The sequence below is a fragment of the Podarcis cretensis genome, assembly GCF_951804945.1.
Source record: "Podarcis cretensis genome assembly, chromosome: 17".
NCBI lineage: Eukaryota > Metazoa > Chordata > Lepidosauria > Squamata > Lacertidae > Podarcis > Podarcis cretensis.
Window position 1 is genome coordinate 37,562,379 of NC_137187.1, and position 20,660 is coordinate 37,583,038.

The 20,660-nt window shown below is 46.8% G+C and overlaps 1 protein-coding gene and 1 long non-coding RNA gene across 3 annotated transcripts in view; one reads left to right on the top strand and one right to left on the bottom strand.

The window, feature by feature from the left end:
• Positions 1–2,558: 2,558 nt before the first annotated feature.
• LOC307206799 overlaps positions 2,559–20,660 on the bottom strand; it is a 335,840-nt gene continuing 317,738 nt past the window's right edge. The window contains exons 2-3 of the long non-coding RNA XR_013834505.1: positions 5,169–5,490; positions 2,559–2,628 (exon numbers count right to left, since the gene is read on the bottom strand). This is a non-coding gene — a long non-coding RNA (uncharacterized lncRNA). The remainder of the gene's footprint in view (positions 2,629–5,168; positions 5,491–20,660) is intronic.
• The window catches only part of TFE3 (transcription factor binding to IGHM enhancer 3), a 36,555-nt gene continuing 21,854 nt past the window's right edge, over positions 5,960–20,660 (top strand). The window contains exon 1 of one of the 2 annotated variants that reach the window (XM_079960094.1): positions 5,960–6,313. In XM_079960094.1, the coding sequence (XP_079816220.1) occupies positions 6,204–6,313 (110 nt within the window). In that variant the 5' untranslated portion in view covers positions 5,960–6,203. The remainder of the gene's footprint in view (positions 6,314–20,660) is intronic. The other variant, XM_079960093.1, reaches the window with a different exon arrangement.

The following is a 20,660-nucleotide window of genomic DNA, read 5'->3' on the forward strand; positions in this document are numbered from 1 at the left end:
CACACGGAAATGCCCTTTTCCTTCCCACCGCAGTGATACCTATTTATCTATTTGCACTTTGACGTGCTTTCAAACTGCCAGGTTGGCAGGAGCAGGGACTGAGCAATGGGAGCTCACCCCGTTGTGGGGATTCGAACTACCGACCTTCTGATCGGCAAGCCCAAGGCTCAGTGGTTTATACCACAGCGTACAGCGACATTAAAAAGAAAGAAAAGCAACCCCAGACTCCAGTTCTGAAGTGGTACACCCCACTAGGGCACCTCAGGATCCAGCCCTTTATTTTATTGCAGGTGTAGGCAATGCTTCTGAGTGTGTGCTCTAGTCTAGCGCTGTTTTGCCAGTTCATTTGCAAATGCAATTTGAGGTGCTCACATTAGCGCTTAAAGCCCTACAGCAGAGCTTTCCAAACTTTCTACGCTGGTGGCACACTTTGTAGACATGCATCATTTCACGACACAATACAGTGGTACCTCGGGTTACATACGCTTCAGGTTACAGACTCCGCTAACCCAGAAACAGTACCTTGGGTTAAGAACTTTGCTTCAGGATGAGAACAGGAATCGTGCTTTGGCGGCAGGGCAGCAGCAGGAGGCCCCATTAGCTAAAGTGGTGCTTCAGGTTAAGAAAAGTTTCAGGTTAAGAACGGACCTCTGGAACGAATTAAGTACTTAACCCGAGGTACCACTGTAATTCAGTTTTACTAGCAAACCGGAGGTTAAACTAACCCCTTTCCATTCCCTCTCCTGGTCAATGCTCTTTATTGGTTTCATTTAATATTACATCTATTCCATTCATCATCAAAAATATCATAGAGTACAAAAAAGAAAAAATCATGAAAAAACACCCAAAATTAATTTAAAAATTCAACACCTCCATAAATCGTAAATAATCTACTTTTCCAGTGTAACTTCCATCTGCCTCACTGTGGGTCATTTCCTCCTTTTTTAACGGTGTCCTTTTTCACCTTATCAATTATCAGCATTATATACACTATATTATCCATCGGTCATGCAATTTGTGAAAATTAATCAAAGCAAACTAAAGATTTTATTTGGGAGCAATGCTTTTTTAAGTACCCTCCATAGCATCCCCACTCTTTTATAAAATTTTGGCTGGTTTGATTCCTGATTATTTCTGTCATTTTTGCAAGTTCCAAATATTCAGAAAGCTTTATCTGCCATTTTTCTCTCGTTGTAATTTTCTTTCCCTCCCAATTCTTAGCAATCAACATTCTCGCTGCTATTGTTGTGTATAGGAATCCCCTTCTTTTATCACTTGGGATATCTGTTGTCAAAATGCCTAGAAGAAAGGCTTCCGGGTTTTGGGGGGCAAATGTTTGTTTAAACTTTTTAAAAATTCCTCATAAATTAATGTATTACAGTATTTTAATATATTTTTTTGGAAGCCGCCCAGAGTGGCTGGGGAAGCGCAGCCAGATGGGCGCAGTATAAAGAATAAAGAATAATAATAATTATTAGTTTCATTTTATTTTTGTATACCCCCACCACCAATCCCTTTCCAACCCTGGGAGCGTTCGCACAACACACCTACAGACTCCAGCCGACACACTAACGTGTCGTGACACACAGTTTGGAGAGCTCTGCCCTACAACAACTTAGGCCCCAAATATCCAAAGGAATGTCTCCATCCCTACTGACCAAGCTTCTTGTGTGCAAGATCTTGGTAGGTGAGACTCCCTCGAGGTCAGGCGAAGCCTTCTTCCCCATCTTCCCTGGCAGAGAAGGGGCAGCATTTGGTGTTTCACCTCAGTTGCCCAAATGTCTTGGACCAGGCCTGCTGTCACCCTCAGAACTGCGGGTGACGGTGGCTCAGGAAAGGGCTTCCTTTGCAGCAGCCACTGAACTATGGACTCCCTCCCTGACGAGGTCCATCTAACATAGTGAAGGCATAGTTCCACTCAGTGGCGTAGCGTGAGGGGTGCAGGGGGGGTCGGCCGCACCGGGCGCAACATCTTGGGGTTAGGGTTAGGGGGCGCAAATCCACGGGTTAGGGGGCGCAAATCCATGGGTTAGGGGGCGCAAATTATTTGCCTTGCCCCGGGTGCTGACAACCCACGCTACGCCACTGGTTCCACTTGGAGTGGCTTTACATGTTTTTACAACTGCAACCATTTTATCTGCTTTTATAATTCTATCTTCTACTGTTGTAAACTGCCCTGCCCAGAGACCATACGGCAGGCGTGTCCAAAGTCCATTTCGGGGGCCTAATCCGGTTTAATCCAGCCCCTGTGGCAGTTTGTTTTCTGGGGTAAAATCCTAAAAAAAACCTCAGCAACTTCTTTTTTTAAAAAATCATTTTTATTGATTTTCCAATAAAAAACATCCAATTAATATATCCAATCATAATACTTTATTATTTCAATTGAAGTATTAAAACCTCAACAACTTCAATCCTAAAAAAAGGTCAACAATATGGGTTAGCCCTCTTGTCGGCCCTCACGGCCCTTCACTACATTAAATCTGGCCCTCTTTGAAAAAAGTTTGGACACCACTCCATATGGTGAAAGGCTGCTAAGAAATATTACGAAAGAAACGAAATAAGTCTATAATATGCCCCAGAATTCCTGATAGTAGAAAATGTGACATCCAGTAGCTCATGGTGATATTCCTAAAAGTGATAAAACAATCATTTGGTGCAATCATACTGGTGGGATTATAAGATAGTAGTAAGGTTATGCCTGAATCCATTATGTTCCATGTTCGATGTCTATGATATACAAGAATACGAGTGGGCACAGCTGACGAAGCCTGGTTGGGTGAAACAAGGAATTATCCTGGAATCCTTGTCTTATTTTCTGCATGTGCCATTCTTCCAAGTTCTTTGTCTGGAACCTGCATACCAGGAACGCTAGAATTCTTGAAATCATCTTCACATGGAACACCACAAGACTGATATTAGAATTCCACCCCATGGATATTGCTAATATAAGAACTGAATAGATTGTATTTCCTGATCAATCTGCTGGACTTTAACGTCTCATAATATTTTTCGTTTATATGATAAGTTGGTCTATTGAATCATAGAATCATAGAAGAGTTGGAAGAGACCACAAGGGCCATCGAGTCCAACCCCCTGCCAAGCAGGAAACACCATCAGAGCACTCCTGACATATGGTTGTCAAGCCTCTGCTTAAAGACCTCCAAAGAAGGAGACTCCACCACACTCCTTGGCAGCAAATTCCACTGTCAAACAGCTCTTACTGTCAGGAAGTTCTTCCTAATGTTTACGTGGAATCTTTTTTCTTGTAGTTTGGAACCATTGCTCCGTGTCCACTTCTCTGGAGCAGCAGAAAACATATATCCTGCTATATGTTGAGTTGCGTTTGAAAACGAATTTCTAGAGTTACATATAGCCTGTTACGTTTGTGTTGTTGGTAGTTAAGGTAATAGCAACTTGTTTGGAAATCAGGAGGTGGGAAGGAATCGGGTATGATTCACCACTAAACTCACATGTGATTATTGTGGGAAATGCCAAGTAACGTGTCTCGGACTGCAGCATAAGGAAGATTTGGAAGATAATGACAACAAATAATATCTATTTTGCTGGTATTTATGAGATTCTGTAGATTCTTTCCTTGTGTGTATGGCAGCTTTATATTGTCTGCTGGCAAAGGGACAAGACAGAAGAGAATGTGAGACAGCAACTATTACCTGTGGTAATGAAACCCACTGATTTATAGAATCATAGACTCTTAAGAGTTAGAAGGGAGCCAAAGGTCATCTAGTTCAAGAAGGACACTGACAAACTGGAACGTGTCCAGAGGAGGGCAACCAAAATGGTCAAAGGCCTGGAAACGATGCCTTATGAGGAACGGCTAAGGGAGCTAGGCATGTTTAGCCTGGAGAAGAGGAGGTTAAGGGGTGATATGATAGCCATGTTCAAATATATAAAAGGATGTCACATAGAGGAGAGAGAAAGGTTGTTTTCTGCTGCTCCAGAGAAGCGGACACGGAGCAATGGTTCCAAACTACAAGAAAGAAGATTCCACCTAAACATTAGGAAGAACTTCCTGACAGTAAGAGCTGTTCGACAGTGGAATTTGCTGCCAAGGAGTGTGGTGGAGTCTCCTTCTTTGGAGGTCTTTAAGCAGAGGCTTGACAACCATATGTCAGGAGTGCTCTGATGGTGTTTCCTGCTTGGCAGGGGGTTGGACTCGATGGCCCTTGTGGTCTCTTCCAACTCTATGATTCTATGATTCTATGATCTAGTCCAACCCCTTGCAATGCATATTCTCTGATGGCAAAGCAATATTGTCATATTTGTCGGTATAACAAATCTCTTCAATAATTTAGGTGCTCTTGCGAAGGAATGAATAAAATATGATATCCGTGAGTAACGACAGAAATTTAGCAAATTCAGACAAGCAAGGCTGGAACAGGGTCTTAGCTGATAGCCGAATTAATACAGGATGGGAAGAGTATTGCAAGTTCCTTTGGGAGAGCACCAGATCACATCCGGACCCTGGAATCTATTTAGCTCGATGCTTCTCTCACAGATCCCAGCTACTGGTTGCCTTAGGGCAGGGGTCTGCAACCCGCGGCTCCGGAGCCGCATGTGGCTCTTTTACACCTTTGCCGCGGCTCTGGGGCGGATACTAACGAGGGGAGGAGGCGCATTGTGCGCCCCGACACTCCCCACTGTGGCGGGCGCTGTACTGGCTGTGACGTCGCATGGGGGCGGTGTGTGCGTTAGTCACGCACCGTCCCGACGTCACCTTCCCGCCCGCCACATTGTAAGGGGCATGTACGCTGGTCACTGCATTGAAAGGGGGCATGTATGCTGGTCACTGCATTAAAAGGGGGCATGTACGCTGGTCACTATTTTGAAGGGGAGTGAAGAACACACACACAAAAAAAGGTAACTTGTTAATTTAATGTTTATTTCTATGAGGAGGAGTAATTCTGAGGGATCAAACAAAGAAATAATAAAAAAGTGACAAAAAAGTTATTTTTATAATGACGAGTTTTGCGGCTCCCAGTTTTTTTCCTTCGGAAACGGGTCCAAGTGGCTCTCTTTGTCTTAAAGGTTGCAGACCCCTGCCTTAGGGAGACCTAACCTCCCCCCCCCAAGTGGCAACATCAAGCAGGTGGCCCATCCGTCTGAAAATGTGAGGTTCAAGGGCGCAAGTCGACAAGCCAGACTCGGACCTGCAATCTCAGTCATCCGCGGCGGCGATCATTCTGCACATGCTCAGAGGCACGCTTGCTAGCGATCCCAGCTGTTGTTGTTGTTGTTTAGTCGTTTAGTCGTGTCCGACTCTTCGTGCCCCCCTGGACCAGAGAACGCCAGGCACTCCTGTCCTCCACTGCCCCCCGCAGCTTGGTCAGACTCATGCTGGTAACCTCGAAAACACTATCCAACCATCTCGTCCTCTGTCGCCCCCTTCTCCTTGTGCCCTCCATCTTTCCCAACAACAGGGTCTTCTCCAGGGAGTCTTCTCTTCTCATGGGGTGGCCAAAGTACTGGAGCCTCAGCTTCACAATCTGTCCTTCCAGTGAGCACTCAGGGCTGATTTCCTTCAGAATGGAGAGGTTTGATCTTCTTGCAGTCCATGGGACTCTCAAGAGTCTCCTCCAGCACCATAATTCAAAAGCACCAATTCTTCGGCGATCAGCCTTCTTTATGGTCCAGCTCTCACTTCCATACATCACTACTGGGAAAACCAGAGCTTTAACTATACGGACCTTTGTTGGCAAGGTGATGTCTCTACTTCTCAAGATGCTGTCTAGGTTTGTCATTGCTTTTCTCCCAAGAAGCAGGCGTCTTTTAATTTCGTGGCTGCTGTCACCATCTTCAGTGATCATGGAGCCCAAGAAAGTAAAATCTCAGCTGAGCGCCGACCAATTTTAAGACCCCGTCGCTTCGCCTTGGCAGAGAGATCGCCTCCGATCCCAGCTCCACCCGGGGGAGGATCCCAGTCTGATGTCATTTCCCGTGGAGATCTCCCCCCGCTTGCTCCCTCTCCAGCCGGAAAATGAAGCAACACTCCGGCTGGATGTTTTTCTCCCGCGCTGGGAGGAGACGGGTCTCTTGAACCCGCCACCCACCCGCAGCTCTTGGGCCTGAATCGCTTCTGCGCCATTCTCCCCAACTTGGATCCGGAGCGCCTCTCCCCGCATTAATCGCCGGGAGCCCCAGATTATCTACCGGGGGGGGGGGCTCCAGTGGGGGGGGGCGGGGGAATGATGTCCCATGACACGAGCGAGAGGCCCCCCAACCCGGAGCCGCCCCCCGCCACCGTCTACGTCCTCGTGGAAGATCCGCGATCCACGGACGCGCTCCAGCTGCTCAGGTGAGAAGGCGCCCCCTGCGCGCTTAGGATCGGGATGAGGATCGGGCGGGGCATCTTCGGCAGGCGCCCCTGGGGAATCCGAGTCGCCTCCCGGATCACTTATCCGTGCAACGGCACTTGTGAATCCCCGTGCAAGGAAGGCCGGCTGCGTTTCCCGCTAGGCTAGCGTTTCCAGGCGCGCGGACGGGACGACTCGTGGGGAGAGGCCCGACGCGTGTCCAATTGGTCCCCGACGGGTGAACGGAGCGGCGTGAAAAAAAGAGAACTCTGCTCTTGTGCACAGGGTCAGAAGTGACTCCTGGAGCACTGGCGTTATTGGGAATCGGGGTCCGTGATTTTTTTCTTCTCTCTCTCTCTCTCTCTCTCTCTCTCCCCGCCCCCATTATGGAAGGGGAAGTGTTGTTTATTGGTTAGGGCTTTTGCAAATATCTTGGAGGCACTGTTAGAAACTGAGATATGAAAGCTAGGAGCTAAATGGCACGTTAAACTTTCTAGGTTGTGGGCACAACAACAGAACGTCTAGGTGCACTTTTTTATAAGGAGAATACCAAGCTGAAAATGAATGAACTGCAGCTAAAATATTATGTTCATTTTTCTAGTCCTTCCCCTGCCCCCCTACCCCTATATATTCTTAAGAGGGTCTCGTTTCCAGTCTTCAGAGAGTAGCTGGAAGTGGGGAGGCAGAAAAGGTACAGTGGAACCTCGGGTTACAGACCCTTCAGGTTAAAGACTTCGCTAACCCAGAAATAGTACCTCGGGTTAAGAACTTTGCTTCAGGATGAGAACAGAAATTGTGCTCCAGCGGTGGGGCGGCAGCGGGAGGCCCCATTAGCTAAAGTGGTGCTTCAGGTTAAGAACAGTTTCAGGTTAAGAACGGACCTCGAAACGAATAAAGTACTTAACCCGAGGTACCTCTGTACTCCTTTCCTTCCGCTCTGCAGTTTTAATCTGAAATCTTAGGCGCAGTACTGTGCCCACAGCTTAGAAACTCCTTGCACTAATGAAATTCCCTGTCACAAAATGCGCCTAGAAAAATGGGAGTTTCGAATCCTGCTTGGAGGCCTATATGCAGTCGATAATACTTTCCTGCTTTCAGTTTAAGACACTTTAGCTGTAGACCAGCTGGGTTTAGGAACTGTGCTACCTTTATTTTATTTCCCTCCTTGCGGTGCATGGCATGTAAAGCTGCTTTTCATCCGAATATGGGCTCACCTGGGTTAAGCACAGAGAGCTGGTTCTAATCTCAGAAGCCTGGCCCTTAGGAAGAAGAGTGGAAAGGAGGTGTCTCTGAGCATGTGCCAAAAGCATGTCTCTTACCACCTCTCACCCAGTTGAGGCTGGACTTCCATGACCTAGGGTTAACTATATAACCCCAATTAAAATGAAAACAGAAGACCTAGACCAAACCCCTTAAGGGAATAGGAATTCCCCTGCAAAATCCAGGCCTCTCGGGTTTGGAAGAGGGACACAAAAGCTCTGTGTCCTGCCGGCTCCTGGTGTTTTCCCAGCCCCGTGGTTTGAATTTGCAGAAAACCACAAAAATATCTGTGTGTTCATGGTGTGTGTCTGGGGGGTGGGAGGACAGAGAAGTAGCTCAGTCAGTGACTCATTTTCCTCCTGTTTTGCTGACAGCAGTGCCTCTCTGGGTGCAGTTAGCTTCCAATTCTTCCCTTTTCTGCAAAAACTTTCTGCTGATCTCAACTTTTACCTGGGAACCGATCAGTGCCAGCCTTGGGCTCTCTTGTTGACTGTCGTTTAAATTCCCATTTCTGCTCCGTTCTCCCTGCCCCCAACCCCCAGGCCACCTGCCTCAGACTCAAGAGCTGGACTTTTGCTGAGATGTGCACTCTTGTCTCACTGGGCTTTGGAAAAACAACAAATGTAGATGATGGACCTTTGAGACGCAAGTCTGACAATGATGTGGGGAACGGGATAGTGGTCTCTGTTGATCAGGGGAGGGATGGGATGGGGAACCTCTGGTCCCCAAGAACATAAGAATGCCAAAGACCTGCTGGATCAGGTGAAGGTCCAATCTAGACCAGCAGCACTCACAAGGCCCAGCCTGGGGAAAAAGCTCAGAAACAGGATTTGAGTGCAACTGCATTTTCCCTCCCTCCAGTAGAGCTAGAATCATAGCTGTCAACCTTCCCTTTTTTTGCGGGAAATTCCCTTATTCCAGCGCCGTTTCCCGCTGCTATCCTGGATTGTTAGATATCCCATAGACTGTCCCCGGGACAGGTGAGGCTGCTGATCCCTTATTTTTGAGGCTGCTGGTCCCTTATTTTCAAATCTGAAAGATGACAGCTATGGCTAGAATATAGCCATCAGGGTTAAAAGACACTTGTATTGCTTGACTACAGCTTCCATTGGCTACATCCCAGACCATTGGCTGGGTGGGAAGACAAATTCTGGGGCCACCTTTGGATAAACTCCAGTAGTCTACCCACATTATGTCTGAAATATGTCTGGGGAGGTGATTGGGGAAACTGTGGACTTAAGAGTAGATACATTTGTGGCTTGTAAGGTATGGGCAGTTTGATGTGGCATTGCGAGACTCGGGTTCAGGTCTTACCTTTCTCATAGACTTTGGTTGCAATCCTAACTAACCCCATTCATTTGGAATAAAGCTCCATTTGATTCAGTAGGATTTGCTTCTGAGTAGACGTGGTTAGGGTTGGGCAGGGGTGAAACTAGGCTTTATTTCACTTGGGTCAAAGACCCAGATTGGCACACACATAGATTGGGAACCTCAACAGCGCCCCTCTGGACAAAGAAAGCTCCCCCCCCCATAGATACAGCTCTGGAATGGGCTTATTGAGTCATTCTCTCTGATCCAGTTTGTCCCATTTGCAAAAACAGGGATAATACTATATTATTTTAATGTATTGTCATGCCTTCTAATAGGCACTCAACCACTAAGTTCACTATCGACTGGAAGTGAAACAGAGCAACACAAAAGAAGCTAGTAGCTTCTACATACTGCCTAGGTGAGATGTGGGGAACTTTTGCTCCTTCAGATGTTGCTGAACTACAACTCTCATCGGCCCCAACCAGTATGGCTAATGACCAGGGATGTTGGGCGTTGTAGTTCAGCAATATCTAGTGGCTCAAAGGTTCCCTACACCTGCCCTAGGTATACGAAAGTATATAAAATTGTAAATTTAAACCATAGCACCCCTCAAAATGGCCTGACAAGGACTTGTGAGTTTCCAGGATGAAATGTTGAGGTACCGGTTGTGGAGATGAGGGAAAGATTGGATCTTGGGAGGGGAGAGAAAAAGGGGAATTAAATCACATCCCTTAGAGCTTCAGAAGCGGGAATCAGGATTGTGGGGTGATGTGAAATTTAAACTCCTTGCCTGTATTATAGAGTGATATTACAGGAGGAAGGATTGGGTGGGGGAGAGGGAATTATTTCCCACTCCCCAAAACACCTCGCCTATATACAGTGGTACCTCAGGTTACAGACACTTCAGGTTACAGACTCCGCTAACCCAGAAATAGTACCTCAGGTTAAGAACTTTGCTTCAGGATGAGAACAGAAATTGGGCTCCGGCGGTGCGGCGGCAGCAGGAGGCCCCATTAGCTAAAGTGGTGCTTCAGGTTAAGAACAGTTTCAGGTTAAGAATGGACCTCCGGAACGAATTAAGTACTTAACCCGAGGTACCATTGTAACTACAAAATGCTGAGGTTGGAACTATAGGAAGCTTCCTTAAGCTGAGTCAGACCATTGCTCTATCTGTCCCAGTATTGTCAACACTGTCTGGCGGCACTTGAGGGTTTCAGAGAGGGGTCTTTTCCAGCCATACCTGGAGATGCTGGCAAAAGCACCTGGGGTCTTTTGGGTGCAGAGCCAGTCCTCTTCCACCAAGGGTAGCTATGTAGCACAGCAGGAGAAGGCTTGTGGGGTGGTCAAGCAAAGGTATCTGCTTCCCCCCTCTCCATGGGGCTTCTGTTCCTTCAGGCTGGCTGGAGTCCCCCCCCCCTTAGGAGAGGAAGACACACTGCAACATTTTGTTGCAGGCTCCCCTTGTCTTATTTCAGCCACATGGGTGATGATCTTTCTCAAATGCAAAAGAAAATGTTTCAGCACACAGATCATTTTGAATAATCCTGCGAATTGTGATGTTAAAAATTAAGTGTCTTAAAAGTTTCAATTTCAGGCGCAGCAAAATCTCACTTTTTGTGCCTTCTGCTTTGCAAGTTTTGTCGCTGGTTCCTTCTGGTCCAGCGCTGGTGCCTGGAAATGTTTAGCTGATACAGTTGCCAAGCCAACTAGTCTCTTTTGCAACATCGTTGAGCGAATGTGTTTGTTTTTTTTTTATCAGTTTGAGCTTTGAGAAACCGTGTTCAAAATATAAAAGTAAAATATTATGATAAATTTACAAGACATAACAGAGACTGATCTGTTTAAAATCTTGCCTCCGATACATTCCTTCCCATGCCTGCAACTCGTTTCTCTGCTCAGGGTGCGGCGACAACGCAGCAAACGAAGATGCTAGTGTTTCCCAACCTTGGGCCTCCAGCTGTTTTTGGACTACAACTCCCATCATCCCTAGCTAGCAAGACCAGTGGTCAGGGATGATGGGAATTGTAGTTCAAAAACAGCTGGAGGCCCAAGGTTGGGAAACACTTATTCCATATTGAAGAATCCAGGCGCGGTCCCTTTAAGCAGTCCCCCCTCCCCCCCCCCCGCTGAAGGAAAGGGCGGGGGCCCCTTGGGGGATTGGAATGAAGCCTCCCTGCCTCCCCCTGGCGGCCAGCGGGGCGCACTGCCGAGCCGCTTGCGCTCCCGGGCTCGCTATTAATAGCTTCCAAACAAGGGCGCGTTTGCGGATGCGCAACACGGATTGCGCTTGCTCGTGTGGATTGGGGGAGAGATCAAGGGAGATCGGGGGTGGGGAAGGGGCTCCCTTGGCGGGAAAGCAGCTGGGGCTTCTGGTGGAGAAGGCGCTGCGCGTGTGCGTGCGACACACACACCCACCCACCCAGGGCGGGCTCTGTTTTTGCGCACCCCTCCTCCCCACGCAGCCAGGGATGCCGGGTTAAAATGCTGCTCCAAAATGGCCCGCACCAGGAAATGCAGCCGCCGCCGCCGCCGCCAGCCCTGGGCAGAGGCCTAAAGTGGGGCAGGGAAGCGAAGGATCGCGGAGAGCTGGTGGAGGAGCAGCCCGAGCAGCCCGCGGCCAGCTGGGGAACAGACGCCGGCAAGGGAGGAGGAGGAGGAGGAGGAGGAAGAGGAGGAGGAGGTGAGCGAGATCCGGGCCCGATCCTAGTTCTCACGGGCTTAGGAAACTCCCAGCAACACCCCCCTCCTTCCCAACATCTGATCTGGTTGGGGGTGTTTTTTTTGGGGGGTGGGGAAGAGAAGAGGTGGAGTTGTGGGCTGGGGTTTATTTTCCAGAAAAGCGCTTTTACGCAAAACCAGCCAGCAGAACGACCTCCTCTCGCAGCTTCTTCTAACACCGCCCTCTGGCGCATCAATGGACACAAATAACGACAGGTCGAAGGAAAGCAAAGAAAAAGACATAACGTGACATTTGAGATTCGGATATTATTTTTTAAATGTGCGCCCCCAACAACCCCAAGTTCGAAATGAATCCCATCTCGTTCAGCGAGCTTGGCGCCCAGCCAAGGATTGCAGGAAGTTTTTGCCACTCCCCTTTCCTCCCCCGGGTTCGTGTCAAGAGAATGAGGGAGTTGGCTTTTTTGTCGGAAGTTACTAGTCCACATGAAGGAGATTGGTGGGGAGGTTTCGTAACTCCTTTGCACAGAGCTGGGCGGCACAGTTTCTTGGAAGAGGAGCTGCTGGGACATCCACTCTTCAAATCTCATCTTTGCTCCTGAGAAGTCATTTAGTGCAGAGATGAGGAACCTTGTGACCCGCTGAGGTAGCAGGAGCCCCATCAGCCATGGCCCAAAACTTCTGCAGGGCCACCGATTCTCAATCCCTTCACTAAGTTGCCTTCTGGTGCAATCCTGTGGCTTTTACTGAGAAGTAATGCCCACTATGGTCATTGGGGCTTATTTACACATTAGCTCTTAAACTAATCAAGTTACAGGGAACCAGGCAGAGGGCCTTCTCGGTAGTGGCACCTGCCCTGTGGAACTCCCTCCCACCAGATGTCAAAGAGAACAACAACTACCAGACTTTTAGAAGACACCTGAAGGCAGCCCTGTTTAGGGAAGCTTTTAATGTTTGATGCATTATGGTATTTCAATATTTTGTTGGAAGCCGCCCAGAGTGGCTGGGGAAGCCTAGTCAGATGGGCGGGGTATAAATAATAATACATTATTATTAATCTGTTCCGGGAGTCCGTTCGACTCCCGAAACCGTTCGAAAACGAAGGCGAGGCTTCCGATTGGCTGCAGCAGCTTCCTGCACTCAAGCGGGAGTAGCTTCGGACGTTCAGCTTCTGAAAAACGTTCACAAACCGGAACACTTACTTCTGGGTTAGTGGCGTTCAGGAGCCGATCTGTTCAACAACTAAGCCATTCGAGAACCAAGGTACCACTGTATAGGATTGCAGCTTTGCAGCACCTAACACAATCTGGAAGTGCCATTGAACTCACTGGGACTTACCTCCGAGTAGATACTTATAGGATTAGTGTGCTTGTCTCCTGTCTGCCATGTGGCACTAATAATACTGACCTTTGCAGGAGCGCACAGAAATACTGTTGATCAGTGTTTTGCAAACTTAGGTCGCTAGCGGTTTTTGGACTACAATTCCCATCATCCCTGACCACTGGTCTTGCTAGCTAGGGATGATGGGAGCTGTCATCCAAAAACAGCTGGAGACCCAAGTTTGGGAAACACCAATTTAGATGAATTGTTTAGGCTGCTGAAACGTGCGATATAAATACTGTCAGCTGATTAGAGAATTTTAGTTGATTAATTTCTGGCTTTTAAACAAGTTGTCTGGTTGGTAAGTTTGATGTACATCAAGCATAGGCAAACTCTGGCCCTCCAGAGGTTTGGGACTACAATTCCCATCATCCCTAGCTAACAGGACCAGTGGTCAGGTGTGATGGGAATTGTAGTCCCAAACCTCTGGAGAACCGGAGTTTGCCTATGCCTGATGTACATATTACCAAACCTCATCATAGATGGTGTTTTTTGTGGCAGTGGTGGGGATATATATTGGAGAGAGTATGAAGTGGACTTACAATATCCTTTCTCAGCCTAGTGATCGCCGGATGTTGTAGGCTTTCAACTCCCATATACCTTGACTGGGGCTGATGGGATTTGGAGTCCAACATCTGTAGGACATCAGGTTCAGGAAGGCTGCTCTTGTTACAACTTTAGCTGAAAAAAACAACCACCACCATTCATTGTGAGCACAAGCTGCCTTCTATTCTATCCCCCCCCCCCCGAATTCTTTGGTAACAGCAGTGTTTATTGCTGTAAAAATAAACACTGCAACAGCTGTAGTTGATGAATCTTCTACTGACAGCTTGCATCCCTAATTGCCGATATTGGCTAAAGCCAATCGTGAATATCTTTGCCCAAAAGTTGCATGGCTGATCCATCCACACACTTAATGAAAAGCAAAGTTCTAATGGAAATGGAGGGGGTAATCCCATGTTGCAGGTTTTAAAATCAGGTTAAGAGGTTTGTTGCTGTTGGATTGTCTAGTGTGCTCATAAATTGATTACAGCCCAACATTTGCGGTACAGATAACCATGAGGATTTCCTTTATGTTGTTGTTCAAATGCTTTTGCACTTGCCCACAGATCTAGAATGTACGTCATAGATAGACTGAGCTGTGTCTTGTGTGAATGCTGCACAAGGGGAATTGTAGAAAGGTTGTTTTGGAAGGCCATGGTAGCGACTGTGGATAGATAAGACTAGGGAGACAGAAATAGTGTGTTGTCTGGAGTAATGGCTTCTATGTTGGTTTGTAATGTGGTATCAATGATTCAGGGGTGCAATCCTATAGGCACTTCCTGGGGAGTAAATCCCCCCGGCCACAGTGGGACATTCTTCCATGTAAACATTTATACGATTATGCTGCTAAGTCTAGAATTTTAAATAGAAAATCAATTCCCTTTAAATTATTTTTTAAAAACCCTGCTCTTCTTTAGGGGCCATGTTTTTAATCAGAGTACTTCTAACTGATTGATCAAGCTGATTAGCTAATTAAGCATTTCAGCTCTAATAATAGCTGATATTTATTTATACTGTACAGCGAATTCAGGTGCGGAGAGTGCTTCACATACTCTGCACTGATGGTGCTGTATATATTGAGAAATCTTTATTGCTGCAAGCAACAATCCTATGGGATGAGACAGTGTTATTCCTTCAGTACTGCAGACAGGGACCTGTGGTTGAGGGTACTGATTAGCCGAAGGCCTGGTGCTTTCATGGCTGAGCTCAAATCTTGAACTGGAGAAGCCCATCTCCCGGTTCATGGGCTTCTCAAACCACTACGCTAGGAAGGGCCAGTCTGTGGTGTTGGACTACACCCCCCACTGTCTCTGACCATTGGCCATGTTGGCTGGGTCTCATGAGAGAACAGCATTGTTTTTGAAAACCCCCAGGCACATTTTGTGACTGGTGCGGGTCCAATGGTGACTGACATCTCCATCTGGCTTCCCCCTCCAACTTTCTTAAGCAGAAGAGCTTATCTATTACATTTATACCCCATCTTTTTCTCCATGGAGTACATGGTTCACTCCCCTCCTCAGTTAATCCCCAAGACAACACTGTGAGGTTGGTTGAGAGACTGACTGGCCCACGGTCATCTAGTGAGCTTCATGTCTGAGTGGGGATTTGAACTCTGATCTCCCAGGTCCTACACCGACACTCTAACCCAGCCTTTCTCAACCTGGGGGTCCCCAGATGTTGTTGGACTACAACTCCCATCACCCCTAGCTAGCAAGGCCAGAGCTCAGGGATGATGGGAATTGTAGTCCAACAACATCTGGGGACCACCCTGGCTTCCTAGAGCAGTGTTTCCCAACCTTGGGCCTCCAGCTGTTTTTGAACTACAGTTCCCACCATCCCTGACCATTGGTCTTGCTAGCTAGGGATGATGGGAGTTGTAGTCCAAAAACAGCTGGAGGCCCAAGGTTGGGAAACACTGTCCTAGAGTATTTCTGCTATGGGGCAGTGCTATAAAAGAAAGTAGGTAAATAAATAAATATGGGGAAAGCCAAACATCCCTTCGAGAAGGATCTGAAATGTTTTCCTTGAAGCTTGAATTTGTTTTATTATAGTTACAGATAGGTAGCCGTGTTGGTCTGCCATAGTCAAAACAAAATAAAAAAATTCCTTCCAGTAGCACCTTAAAGACCAACTAAGCTAGTTCTTGGTATGAGCTTTCGTGTGCATGCACACTTCTTCAGATACACTGAAACAGCTTAGTTGGTCTTTAAGGTGCTACTGGAAGGAATTTTTTTATTTTGTTTTGTTTTATTATGTCTTGTTTTATTTGATGTTTTAACGTGTTGTAAACCACTTTGTAAACGGGACGCGGTTGGCGCTGTGGGTAAAACCACAGTGCCTAGGACTTGCCGATCATATGGTTGGCGGTTCGAATCCCTGCAGCAGGGTGAGCTCCCGTCGTTCGGTCCCAGCTCCTGCCCACCTAGCAGTTCGAAAGCACCCCTAAGTGCAAGTAGATAAATAGATACCGCTTTATAGCGGGAAGGTAAACGGCGTTTCCGTGTGCTGTGCTGGTGCTGGCTCGCCAGCTGCAGCTTCGCCACGCTGGCCACGTGACCCGGAAGTGTCTTCGGACAGCGCTGGCTCCCAGCCTCTTAAGCGAGATGCGCACGCAACCCCAGAGTCGGTCACGACTGGCCCGTACGGGCAGGAGTACCTTTACCTTTACCTTTAAACCACTTTGATATTTTTTTCTTAAACATACAAAACAATAGAAATTAAATGAATAATAATAATGAATCTCACCCCCCCCCCCAAAGCACATCCCTATTCTGTTATGGCGACTGTAACCTAGGTTTAAAATGCCATTTGGTGATAAATTTATATATCTGAGTTTCTAACACTGGTAAAACAGCACCTGAAGGTTCCTCTTCCCCAGGTTTTATGTTATACTGTACCAGTTTTCTCTCCTCTGCCACCCCCAATCTGAGTGGGATGAACTTTTGAGGTTACTTACACAGACCAGGTACAGGTCGTTTTATTCCACGAGTGTGGGCACTTTTGACATTGTGCTAGAGGTGCATATATGTTGATGGGAGGTGTGAAAAGAAAAAGTGTTCTTGTCACAAGTGGGTAAGATGAAACTTGGGAAGGAGATAATGTTGTGGGTCATTTGCCTATTGGTCCAGAAGGTTGACAGGGTGTGTTCATAGGAACCGCTGCATGGCCTGTGGTTCTCTGTGTTGATGCAGGTTGCATGTGTTGAAATTATTTGTGTAGTTGAGGCAGTTGATTCCTTGTATGTGGTGTGTGACTAGCAATTTTACAAGTAGTACATGACTAATAAGAATACTTCAATGTTTATGTAGTGCTTTCAGGAGTGACATTATAGACCAAACAATCCAGACTTTTAATCTACTGCTGCAGTTTGTCAGTTTGTTTTTTTATTGTATTTGGCATTCTACATTGTGTGCAGCTCTGAGAGCCAAGGCTGAAGGCCAGCTAATAAATGTTAAAAAGACTGATACATGCATTGCGATGTGGACCCACATCCTTACTAGAGCATCAGAACCTGCCTTATATAAAGTTAGAACGTGGATCCATTCAGCTCAGTATTGTCTATGCTGGCACCAGATCTTCAAGGTATCAGGCAGCGGGGATTGAATTAGGCACTTTTTTTTATATAGAATATTTATTAAAGTTTTCAAAAAATAGTACAATGTAAAATAAAAAGAAAAAATAACAAAAATACAAAAATACAAAAATAATTAAAAACACATAGAAATTCCATTACTTATTTTCTTTTAACTTATTTTCCAGACCTCCTCGTACCTCCCTTTCTTGTATTCCAATTCAAATTGTTAGTTCAGCAAATCCTTACCATTAAGTTTATAACCCTTTTTTCATATCTTAGAGCATTACAGCTGGAAACCATTTAGTTTCTATCCAACATCATTCTAACATTCCTTAATTTTACAATATTTCTGTAGGTAGTCTTTAAATTTCTTCCAATCTTCTTCCACCGACTCTTCTCCCTGGTCACGGATTCTGCCAGTCATTTCTGCCAATCCCATATAGTCCATCACCTGAATTAGGCACTTTGCAAACCAAGGCGCTGCAAGGCAGTTCAACACCATACACTGAAAGCCCAGCCAATGCACCTTCAAAGCACTTGGCTTATCCCACAGAGTCCTGGGAACTGTAGTTTTCCACACAAGCTACAATTCCCAGCACCCTTAATGAACTACAGTGTTGGATGTGCTTTATGGATCTGCTCACAGTCCCTGTGCTATCAGATGCATGTTGGACAACAATGGTAGTGTTGTAATAGGAATGTATACACTGAGGGGGAACCTAGGAAGCAGGCCAACTCCATATCTGTGCCAAGCTTAGTGTACATTGAATGGAGTTACCAAACTCCTCTAGATTACTCTTTTGAAGTACAGTGGTACCTTGAGTTACAAACACCTTGGGTTACAAACACTTTCGATTACAGACCCCGCTAACCCAGAAGTAGTACCTCAGGTTAAGAACTTGACCTCAGGATGAGAACAGAAATCGTGCAGCAGCAGCGGGAGGCCCCATTAGCTAAAGTGGTATTTCAGGTTAAGAACTGTTTCAGGTTAAGAACAGACCTCCAGAACGAGTTAAGTTCTTAACCAGAGGTACCACTGTAAATATGAAAAGGTTGAGATTTGGCTGGTAGGCTTATGGCCTCTGAGGCAATTTCAGTATGTAGGTACCATCATGTGGGAACAGGTGGTCATTCAGGTACCCTTGTCCCAAACACTTTAGGGCTTTTGTAGGTGGGAACCAGCACTTCTGATTGAACCGAGAAACTGACCGGTAGCCCAGAGTAACTGCTTCAAAACTGGCATGATATATTATACTCCATACTGCTGGCCCCAGTCAAGCAACGGGCTGCTACATTTTGCGCTACCAGTGAATTTGTCAGTCTTAAAAGGTGGCTTAGGATTCCTGTTGTTACCACTATAGGTGTAACTGTCTGCCACACATCTTGGTTTCTGCGGTGTTCAGTCATGTACATTCATCCCACAAGGAGTAGGAACCTAGAGGCCGAGGGATGACAAGGCAGAACCAAGACGTCCCTGGTTGAAATCTTGCCCTTTGCCAGAAACTCCAAAGCTTTAAGCTAGAAGCTTTACAGTTCTGTAACTGTAAAGTTACTCTACTGAACAGAACTCTACAGTTCTGTGGTTCTATGAAGGAGAATGCTATCAATGGCTATTAGCCATGAATAATGGCTATGTTCCGTCTTCACTGTTGAAGGCAGTCTGTCTCTGAATACCAGCTGCCAGGAATCACAAATGTTGTTGAGCTCAGGTCCTGCTTACAGCCTTTTCAGCGGCGTCTGGGTGACATTTGTGAGAACAAGATGCTGGCTTGAGGCAGACAGCTCCACCTCCAGGTCACCACTCAAATGTAGGGATGGTCGTTGTTGTTGTTTAGTCGTTTAGTCGTGTCTGACTCTTCGTGACACCCTGGACCAGAGCACGCCAGGCACTCCTGTCTTCCACTGCCTCCCGCAGTTTCGTCAAAACTCATGCTGGTAGCTTCGAGAACACTATCCAGCCATCTCGTCCTCTGTCGTCCCCTTCTCCTTGTGCCCTCCATCTTTCCCAACATCAGGGTCTTTTCCAGGGAGTCTTCTCTTCTCATGAGGTGGCCAAAGTATTGGAGCCTCAGCTTCAGGATCTGTCCTTCCAGTGAGCACTCAGGGCTGATTTCCTTCCAAATGGAGAGGTTTGATCTTCTTGCAGTCCATGGGACTCTCAAGAGTCTCCTCCAGCACCATAATTCAAAAGCATCAATTCTTTGGCGATCCGCCTTCTTTATGGTCTTTACTACTGACCAACACTGTAGGGTTGTTGCGAGGATTCAGGTACTGTACATGGATGTTCTTTTGAACACCTGAAATGACCTTTATTAAAAGACCAGAGGTTATTGCTGGAAACACTGTGGATAATTTTTAATGTTAAAATACACCATTGGTATTTTTTAGAGGAGCTGTTACCCTGCTAGAGTAGAAGAAAAGCAGACCTGTTAGGAAGATGGGACAAGGTGGCTGGGAGAGGCCAAGTCTAACCCTATATCTGGGTCTGCAAACACAACAACCCCATGTTTCTTAGTTCTGTGGGTGGGATTCTCACTCCTTTCCCCCAGGTTCAGCCCCAATACTGCTATTTTCTTTTTATTATGACATTCTGTGCAGTAGTTGTGAAAGTCTCTTTCGCTTCCTGATATTTGGCACACCAAAGCCTTTCTGTTTTGGTGAGCTTCACAGCCGAGTGGGAATTTGAACCTGGGTCTCCCAAGTCCTCATTCAGCATTCAAATCTCCACAGCACCGGTAGGGGCCTGGGTGGTAGGGCAAAGCTTGTGGAGATACCTTCCCAACGCCAGCACCACTGGGCAGAGCTGGAGCAGAGCAGGTAGCCGTGGGGCTGTGGCCATATGAACACACTGACACAGCCATTCCACTCTTTCTGCTATGCCCACACAGTCCTGGCATCGCTGCTCCCCCGTCTGCTCCGGCCTCATCTTGATAAATTGCAACGAAGTCGGTTTTGGGAGGTGATCTCTGTGCCACTGCCCCATTGTGGCTGCTGTCGTATGCCACGCAGACTTAGGTGTGGGCATTCCACATTCCCATTGGTTCAGCCTTGCTGTGTGAAACAGGACTAAGCTGTACTCTACAGAGATTTAAGGAAGGAAAAGGAGGAACCCGAGCTTACACTGCCGACTGTGGTGGGCGACATGCAGTAAAAGATGGCATCAAGGAAGTCGAGAGAAACTGCAAGTGTTGGTATACTTACAATAGCCTTTTCCCCATTCCAGTTGTTTTGGACTACAACTCCCATCAGCCCCAGCAGGCAAGGCCAAGGATCAGGGATGAGGGGAGTGGTAGTCCAGAACATCTTTGGTGCACCAGTTTGGGAGAACACCCGTCTGCTACATGAACAGTTGTTGCTACAAGAATTCTGGCTTTCTTCCTCAGAAGATCTACATTTGCTCCCAAGACTGAAGATGAACAATTTGAACAACAGTTCTCAAAACAAACAGCGAGAGTGCAGCAAATCAAAAGGCACAATCCATCAAAATAATAAATGCAGCAGGCAGACATAGGTCCATTGCAGCAGCAGTAGAGAGGTCTCTAAAAAGCCATGTTTGCCAGGGCATCTAAAAACACTCTCCGTCTGAAGCCACAACTGAAAAGACC